At 42.7% G+C, this 10,046-nt stretch overlaps 1 protein-coding gene across 1 annotated transcript; it reads right to left on the reverse strand.

Annotated features, from left to right (window-relative positions):
* Nucleotides 1-2,178: 2,178 nt before the first annotated feature.
* Nucleotides 2,179-3,234, reverse strand: LOC136491784 (auxin-responsive protein SAUR71-like). The gene has a single exon (XM_066488021.1). It carries the CDS (start codon nt 2,752-2,754, stop codon nt 2,179-2,181), a length of 576 nt encoding a protein of 191 aa, XP_066344118.1. The 5' UTR covers nt 2,755-3,234.
* Nucleotides 3,235-10,046: the final 6,812 nt, after the last annotated feature.

Raw genomic sequence — 10,046 nt, forward strand, 5'->3', positions numbered from 1 at the left:
GCCGCCTGTGCAAGAGAGTTTTGCATGTGTTCAATATACTCTTCCTCCTAGTACCAGCCTGAACATCCAATGCCATCCCATTGAAATTAAGACAAAAAATTAGAACTTTAATCACAATCATCATGAAAATAAGTATAAATTAACCATAATCATCAAATGCAACAAAATAACTCACATTGCGATCCAGACACTTGTAGAAGATACGGCCCTTGTTGGGACACTCCTTCCTCACCCGGTACTCCATCACAATCTTCTTCTCACACTTGTCGCATGCAATGAGAGAGAGGTCCGGCCTCAGTCGCTTTGAAACCCAATGAGAGGCCGAGGATCCGGAAGCAGTTGTCATCTACTCTCTATACTCATTTTCAATATAATATAAATTTCTCATTTTATAAATAAATATAATTAAAAAAAACTCTAAAATTCTCTATATCTCTAAACCATGAAGTGTGCTATGCATGTTAGAAATGAAAGCTGAATACTAGTTTTGAATAACTACTTTAACCTTCCTTCATCCAAATATGCAAACTTTAAAGTGATTTTGAGCTTAAATGGCTTACAAATAAAAAAATCCACCATAAAAAACCACATATATCTAGTCCATAAAATGAGATATGCTACTGATGAAACATGAGAGTATAAAGTTGGTAACCTTTAGAACCGAAGAATTGATGGAGAAATCGAAGAAATCTTGTGATTACTGGCGATGAGGACGAAGAGAGGCCGGCGATGAAGCAAGAACACTGAGCTCGAAGTGGCTCGGACTCGGGGAGGAAGAAGGGGTATATAGGAGGGGACCTTTAGTCCCGGTTGGAGACAACAACCGGGACTAAAGGTCCCTTTCTAGTCCCGGACGGAGCCTTCAGCCGGGAGTAGACTTTTACTCCCGGTTGGAGGGACCAAGCGGGAGTAAAAGTTAACCTTTAGTCCCGGTTGGTAGCTCCAACCGGGACTAAAGGTCCCCTGCAGCAAAAGTCTGCCGCAGTAGCCGTTGGGCAGAGGCCTTTAGTCCTGGTTAGAGCTACCAACCAGGATAAAAGGTTTCTCTAGTCCCGGACACGAAAAATACCAGGACTAAAGCCAAATTTCGAAGTGGATTAAAAGTCGTTTCTCTACTAGTGCCACTCCTCTCAGTTGCACCACTCCATCACGGGCGCCTCAACTTTCCCCTGCATTTCTACTGCACCGAGTGGAAAAGCTACTAATACTAACTGGGACGCGAGTATATGCCCCCAGAGCCAAGATTCTGCAGCTGAGGGCACCCTCCAATCGCTGGCGTGGCCTAGAAGGATGAAAAAAAGAGCGCGCAATGGATAGAGGCGTAGCGCACGAGAGGAAATTTTTTCCCACCCTTATCCTCTCACGCTGCCCCCAACCATTCATGATACTATGGGGCAAATTATATTATCCTCCCCGAGTATAATATTATCCTAGCAATACTGCATGTATGTAAAACTCCTAGAAATTAATTAAGTTTGGCTCTACAAACGCAAATCCAATCCATTAAAAACCGAAAAGGAAGGAAACCTTAAAAAAATTCATAATAACTCGATTAGAAAAAGATCAAATAATCTTTGGTAGGGTGACCTACTAAAAAGATGCATCTTATAAATTTTGATGAGGTGACCACATTGCTAAGTGCTGTGCTTGTACTTACGGCGAATGAAGTGACAATGGATCAGACCTATCCCTTCGCTCAAACAACTGGCCACATATTACGAGTCGAGGAATAAATCAGGATTGGAGTGAAACTCTTTAAGCCAATAAGCACTCAACTGACTTCGGCCTTGTCTGGTTACTGCGCCTAAAATTCATGTCACATCGAATATTTGAATACATGTATGGAGTATTAAATATAGACTAATTACGAAACTAATTGCATAACTTGTGACTAATTTGCGAGACGAATCTTTTAAGTCTAATTAGTCCATGATTTGACAACGTAATGCTACAATAAACATATGCTAATGATAGATTAATTATATTTAAAAAAATCATATCGCAAATTAGCCTCCATCTATGTAATTGGTTTTGTAATTAATCTATATTTAATGCTCCTTATTAGTATCTAAATATTTGATGTGACATGAATTTTAAAAGCGACTAAAAACCAACCACCCCCTTCTAACTGCTGCAGGACACGTTGCTCGGCCGCAGCTGTCAGCTAGGATGCTCTAATCAATTCAAGAAGCGCCCGGGGCTCATCCTCTGGAACCCTGCAGCACGGGCGGCACCTCCTTTCAAGAAGAAGCTCCACGCCGGCGACGACGACAGAGGTGCTGCTGCACCAGCAGCAACCGCCGCAGCCGCGCCCCCGCGTGCTACGTCGTCGTGCTCCTCATGATCCCGCTCCACCTCCGACATCACCCGCAGGAATTCGTCGGCGGCGCACGGCAGCAGCAGCGGGTCGGCCGCCGGGCGCGGGAAGCCGTACTCGGCCTCCGCCTCGTCGAGCAGCGCCCTGAACAACGGGTGGTTGGCGCACTCGGCGCGCACCGCGAACCGCTCCCTGTCCGGGCCGACCAGCACCACGAAGCACCCCGGTGGCGTCGTCGGCCGCCGTGGACGATGCCGGCCACCGAGGGACCAGCACCGCTCCATGGTCTTGGCCAGGAAGCCCTTCTTCTCCGCACGACGCTGCAGAGGCGTGCTACTCCTGCTCCTGCGTACGTACTTCTCCATTTTATTGTGATTTGTACGTATTGCCGCGGAAACACACTGAGCCTCTCGCAAGGACGTACACTCATGCAGCATGAAAGCCTAAAGCTAGGGCATACAAGGAGGGGCGGATATATGTGACGTACGCGCCGTATATATAGAAAAAAAAAAACACGTATCGTCGCTGTCGCGCCATAGCTTGGAAATTTCATGGTCTTCATTCAAAGCCAGAACCAATTGGTTGTTTCACATTCGCCTATTCGGCCCTGTAGTATTAAAATACATACGATAGCCGGCCGGTTTTTTCTATTTCAAATTAAAAGCTTAACCAGGTACTCAAGGTGTTTCTTTTTTCAATTCGCTGCGAAGATATTGTATTAGGGCACTCCCAACGCTAGAAACCATGTATAGTTTCTATACATGTAGAAACTACGTTCTCAGTGGATAATTTCTACATAATAATGTTTTGTCCAATCACACATCTTCTCTCTCCTTCATCTACATATTGTATCTGTTCATGTCTTGGTTCTTGTGTAGATATGGTTTCTTAATTAAGAAACCATTTCCTCCTCTCTCTCTCTCTCCTTAATAAATCGTTTGTCACATCAACAAAATGCTTAGGTGATAGAATAATTAATGCACATAGAAATTATGATAGTTTCTGCATCGTGGGTGTCCGTATCGTTTTAGATCAGAGATGGGTTAAAATCAAGTGTCACGCACGCCAATGAGGATCAGATCGAACACGCGCGCCGAAGCCATACAGTAATCGACGAAAGTACCCTTTGGAAGCATTATTTGGATCTCCACCATCCCCAGCTCTTGAAGCTTAGTGGTGAGCCTTTCTGGATTCTACCTCCATTATATTAGGAGGATCGGATCGGATCGGAGTGCCAAACTTGACCGATTCTCGTCCTTTGGTTTGCTTTGACTCCCAATCGACCTGTCTCGGTAGGCAGAACAAGGTTTTTATTAAGCATAGTTAATGCATAGAGACTCGTATAATCGGTTGGCTGAAACTCCTGCATGCAGAGTCCAGAACAAAAATTCCTTGTCTAAAAAGAGAAAAATTAATTGTCTAAAAAGAGAATCCATTGGTTGGAATAAGTAACCACAAGTGCACAGATAGATATTCCCGGATAGTAGAGGGTACAACTTTGTTCCATTATCTAAACAAAAAAGTACTATACCGACAGATCAGCAAATAAATCTTCTTGTTAGGCTAATCTGCCTAGCTGGTGAATTGACCGTGGACATCGATTGCCGTTAATAGTAGATCCATGCATGTGCATTACATTTTATTATTATTACAGTTTTGGTTATTTGTGTGAAGCTTTAGAAGATTTGATTTCTAATTGACTAACTCCTTCAAAGTCGCCGAGAGTATCCTTATAGAAAATCGTGCTCCCTGAGTCACCTATCACTAAATAAAGAACGTTGTTTTTGAAATAAATTTAAGAAAAATATGAACACGAGGTGTGGTGGACATATTGCACCACACAGGTAATCTAATCAACTAAATTACACTTGGTCCGTTGCGGAATTTGACTTTGACATTCATTTTATATTGCAATATATATGTATTTATGGATGTATATTGAATAACATTAGGAAACACATTTTTTCTTGAAAAAATTCATGTCATTTTAAACTGCCGGCCCGAACTCAAAAAATGGATAGAACGTTAGACACCTTAGACTCCACTAAACTCCAAAATGATTTTTAATCGTGACTTGAGTGAGAACAAGTCAACAAATCCAATAATCAAACAGCGCACAACTCCATAGACGCAGGAGATCATCTGTCCTGTTCGCTTGGCTGATAAGACATGGCTGAAAGTACTATTGACTGATTTGTTATGAGGAAAAAATATTGTTTGTTGGCTGAAAAAGTACTAATCTGACTATCTGACCGTTTGAACGCATGATAAATTAGGTCCCTTTAGCAATGCTTCGTCTAGTTCCTCCTATGCATCTCTACTATTCACAATGCTATTCGTATTTTTTTGCCAGTCTCAAATAAATTGGGAGATAGTGAAGTCATTTTTTTCTTTTTCTTTTTTGAAGCGTTGGCAGGGGACTCCCCTACCTAAATTTTTTTATATATATGCAAAAAAGGTATGTACAAGTTACAGAGCCTGTAAAGCTCAAAAGCAAAAAGGAAGAGAACCCTATTGAAAATTCCGTCGACACAGATGCAGGGTTAGTTTCCTGCTATGCTTGGCCTTGACGCAAACCAATCCAAGGTCCTCCTTAAAAATGTTCTTCCAAATCCCTAAGCTGAAGCTATCATTATCAAAGTGACTCCATTTCTAATTTTCTAGACTATCCAGCAAGCAGTTATCATCAATTCTCTAAAAATAGGGCTAGCGAAGGAAGTTCTAGACTGAATCTCCTTTGTTTGGGGTGCAGAGAGTCAAGAACCTAAAGTATTCAGAGAGTTTGAGGACGTCCTTCCACCAAAAAGAATGAAATGGGCTCCTAGCATGAGGAGGAGCATGGATGTTTCTATACAGTTTTGTCCAGGTTAAGGATACCCGGGGGATATCTGCATGGTTTTAAAAATTATGTAAGTGCTTGAGAAGCAAGGTTGAGTTCTAATTTTTCAGAGTGGTGATCCGTAGGACCCCTTCCAATTTTGTTCTACATGCTGTTTCCAAGAACATTTCCTATTGATATCACCCCCACTTCAAAGACAGTGTTTCCTGTTTCTGTCAATTTGCTTGATGACCTAACGTGGTAATTGCAAGTTGCACATGTAAAATGGAGGGAGAGTTGAAAGTACAAAGTTAACCAAAATGAGTCTTCCATGGTAGGAGAGGAATTTGCGGATTCCTCCCAACCTACTCTCTATTCTGGAGAGAACAGGTGAGAATCCCTGTAGGCTAGGTCCGATTGTGCCAAGAGGTAAGCCCAAATAGGTGAAAGGCATTGAACCAATCTTGCAACCAAAGGTATCAACCAGATGCTTTTAGCTTGAGTATCTCTAGGTATTTAAGGGCACTAAAAAAGATTTATTGAAGTTCACATGAAGGTCTATGTAATCAAAGAAAGATCTAAGGATTCCCTTTAGATTGAAAAGAACTTTGGCTTTGGCAGGCAGGATTAGCAAGGTGTCATCAGCATACTGAACAATTGGGAAGTCACAACCAAAGTCTTCACTCAAGGGGTGGGAGATGACTCCCAGGTGCTAGGCTTTGTTAATGATAGATTGTAACATATCAACAGTAAGCACAAAGAGGAGTGGAGATAAATGATCTCCTTGTCGGACCCCTCTTTTACAGGTGAAAGGCTTTCCTGCACTAGTAGAGAACAGACATTTGATCCTGGGCCAAAATAGCCTCTAGTCCCGGCATTTTTTGCGCCCGGGACTAGAGATACCTTTAGTCCCGGTTGGTGGCTCCAACCGGGACTAAAGGTCCCTTCCAACGGCTACTGTGTCAAACAGAGGTGGCAGGGACCTTTAGTCCTGGTTGGAGCCACCAACCGGGACTAAAGGTAGACTTTTACTCCCGGTTGGTGGCTCTAACCGGGACTAAAGGTCCCTGCCACCTTTGTCTGGCGCAGTAGCCGTTGGGAGGGACCTTTAGTCCCGGTTGGAGCCACCAACTGGGACTAAAGGTCCCCCTTTATATCCCGGCCATCTCCTTCTTCCTCCCCGAGCCCGAGCTCAGCACATTTTGAAGCTCACTGCACTAGTGTTCTTGCTTCCTCCATTGTTCCTCCATCCATTCTTCGATTCCTCCGTCGATTTCTTCGATTCCTCCGTCGATTCTTCAGTTGTAAAGGTTACCAATCTCATACTCTCATTTTTCACCATTGTCTTATCTTATTTTGTTCACTATATATATGGTTCTTTATTGTGGTTTTTTTTATTTGTAAGCAATTTGAGCTCAAAATCACTTCAAGCTTGCATATTTACATGAACGAAGGTTAAAGTAGCTAGTTGAACTTGCGGACCATGTTCATCTCGGCGAGCATGTTCTCTGCCGAGCGGTAACGGACGTCAAGGAGGAGCTTTGATTCTACGAGGGAGAGCGACAACGGTCGTGGAAGACCGTGTTCCCTTCCTCATAGAATCGAAGCTCTTCCGTGGCCAAGTACGGTGCCGTCCGGTGGAGAAATTCTCGCCGAGATGATCACGTAAGCAAGGTCAACTAGTATGGATGGTTATTTATTCACACGTCCCGATATCGTCGCAGTAGTCTGTCAATCACCGTACTAAAACGTAGTATATATATAAATATAAACGATAATCGATTGTTATGTGTGTACACTCCCATTCTTCTGTTAATTTACGGAAATATCATGTGAATTACTTACCTGCCGCAGTAAAAGATGAGAACACAATGACCATGGCCACAGCCATGAAAAATGCCAACGACACAACATTAGCAACTTTCTCGGCAAACAGAGTAGTGTTAAACGCTCTGGAAACCTTTAAACTTCAAGCTTGCATATTTACATGAAGGAAGGTTAAAGTAGCTATTAAAAACTAGTATTCACTGTTCATTTGTAGCATGCATAGCACACTTCATTGTTTAGAGATATAGAGAATTTTAGAGTTTTTTTAATTTTATTTGTTTATAAAATGAGAAATTTATAGTGTATTAAAAAATGAGTATAGAGAGTAGATGGCAACTGCTTCCGGGTCCTCGGCCTCTCATGGGTTTCCAAAGCGACTTAGGCCGGGCCTCCCACTCATTGCATGCGACAAGTGTTGTGATGAGACGAAGATTGTGATGGAGTACCGAGTGAAGAAGGAGGGTCCCAACAAGGGTCACATTTTCTACAAGTGTCCGGATCGCAATGTGAGTTAGTTTATCGTATTTAATGACTATGGTTAGTTTATACCTATTTTCATGATGGTTGTGATTAAAGTTCTAATTTTCTGTTTTAATTTCAATGGGATGGCACTGGATGTTCAGGCTTCTACTGGGAGGAAGAGTATGTTGAACTCGTGCAAAAATATCTTGCACAACAGGCAGATATGGCGGCTAATGGGGCAGTGATCCAGCCGAAGAAGCCCAAAGATGTTGAACAAGCGGGGGATCTGTCTGTTTTAGTTGGGATTGGTCGCGAAATCCTTGTGCTGCTAAAGTGCATTTTAGCTTTAGTGTTTTTAGTGGTAGTTGGGATTGTCTACATTGTAGCGATGATTTCTTAAATTTATAGCTTTTGTGGTGGTATGCATGTTGTATAATTAACTAATTATGTTCTAGGTTTTAATACGGTATTTATGTCATATAATGCAGATGAGTCGGCATTGGATGTACAATGCTGATCGTCGCTCCCAAGAGTTCATGGACGGCGTGCATTCTTTGTTACGTGCGGCCGAGGCAAACAAATGCGATGGTTTCATGTGCTGTCCATGTGCCGTATGTAAGAATACAGTGGAATATCCTTGCTTAAGGACTCTTCATTCACACCTGTTCAAGTCGGGTTTCATGCCAAACTATATTTGTTGGACGAAGCACGGAGAAACCGGCGTTGTAATGGAAGAAGGTGAAGAAAAACAATAGGACGACAATGATATTATTCCTGATGGTGCGTGCTTCAATGATACTGCAATGGGAGAAGCTGAAGAAGAGGTAGCCGCAGAAGATGAGTCTGCTGATGATCTTTGTCAGGTCATTCGTGACGCACAAAGAGAATGTGAAAATGAAAAGGAGAAGATCAAGTTCGAGCGGATGCTAGAAGATCACAATAAATTGTTGTACCCAACTTGTGATGCAGGGCAGAAAAAGTTGGGAACCACACTAGAATTGCTGCAATGGAAGGCAAAGAATGGTGTATCTGACAAGGGATTTGGAGAGTTACTAAAAATCCAAAAGAAGATGCTTCCAAAGGACAATGAATTGCCCACCACTACCTACGAAGCAAAACAAGTTGGCTGTCCTATGGGGCTAGAAATCGAGAAGATACATGCATGTCCTAATGACTGCATCCTCTACCATGGCAAAGAGTACGAGAAATTGGATGCATGCCCGGTATGCCATGCATCACGATATAAGATCAGGCGAGATGACCCTGGTGATGTTGAGGGCAAACGTCCGCGGAAGAAAATCCCTACTAAGGTTATGTGGTATGCTCCTATAATACCACGCTTGAAATGTCTGTTCAGAAACAAAGAACATGCAAAATTATTGCGATGGCACAAAGAAGACCGTAAGGTAGACAATATGTTGAGACACCCTGCTGATGGGTCCCAGTGGAGAGCAATCGACAGAGAATTCCTGGAGTTTGCAAATGATGCAAAAAACTTAAGGTTTGCTTTAAGTACAGATGATATCAATCATTTTTGGAGAGCAGAACAGTAGTCATAGCACTTGGCATGTTACTCTAAGTATCTACAACCTTCCTCCTTGGTTATGCATGAAGCGGAAGTTCATTATGATGCCTGTGCTCATCCAAGGCCCAAAGCAACCTGGCAATGACATTGATGTGTACCTGAGACCACTTATTGACGAACTTCTCATTTTGTGGAATAAAGAAGGTGTACGTGTGTGGGATGAGTACAAACAGGAACACTTTGATCTGCGAGCATTGTTGTTCATAACAATCAATGATTGGCCTACTCTAAGTAATCTTTCAGGATAGTCAAACAAGGGATATAATGCATGCACACACTGCTTCGGTGATATTAGAGGTGTATTCTTGAAAAAATGTCGAAAGGTTGTGTACCTTGGCCATCGTCGATTTCTTCCTGCAAATCACCCCGTAAGAAAGAAAGGCAAGCATTTTAAAGGGAAGGCAGACCACCTGACCAAGCCTCGCAACCGAACCGGTGAGGATGTACTCGATATGGTCAATGATGTAAAAGTCGTCTTTGGAAAAGGACATGGCAGCCAACCTGTTCCAAACGACGCTACACAGTTCTACAGAACTCCTCTTTGGTAGATCCGTATATTGAGACACGCAAGGATCTCTTACGATCTGAGTTTCTAGGGAAGACTGAAGCTTGGATTACGCGTAAGCACATGGAAACTTTCAGCGGTTGGTTGCGAAAAAAATGTCAAAGTGATGAGAGCATCCATGAGCAACTGTATTTATTGGCTATGCAACCATCATGGCATATCGTCACATACAAAGGGTACGAGATAAATGGGAACATATTCTACACAGTAGCCCAAGATAAAAGGAGTATCAACCAAAATAGTGGTGTCCGCATAGATGCCACAGACCCGAATGGGAATAAGCAGACATATTATGGCCGCATAGATGAAATATGGGAACTAGAATATGCACCTACTTTGAAGATCACATTGTTCAAGTGCCAATGGGTCAAGGTGACTGGAGGCGGGGTAACAGTAGACAACGAGTATGGAATGACAACAATAGACCTTAGTAATATTGGGTACAAAGACGAACCATTTGTCCTTACCAAGG

Source organism: Miscanthus floridulus, chromosome 11 (assembly GCF_019320115.1).
Source record: "Miscanthus floridulus cultivar M001 chromosome 11, ASM1932011v1, whole genome shotgun sequence".
In the NCBI taxonomy this organism is placed as follows: Eukaryota; Viridiplantae; Streptophyta; class Magnoliopsida; order Poales; family Poaceae; genus Miscanthus; species Miscanthus floridulus.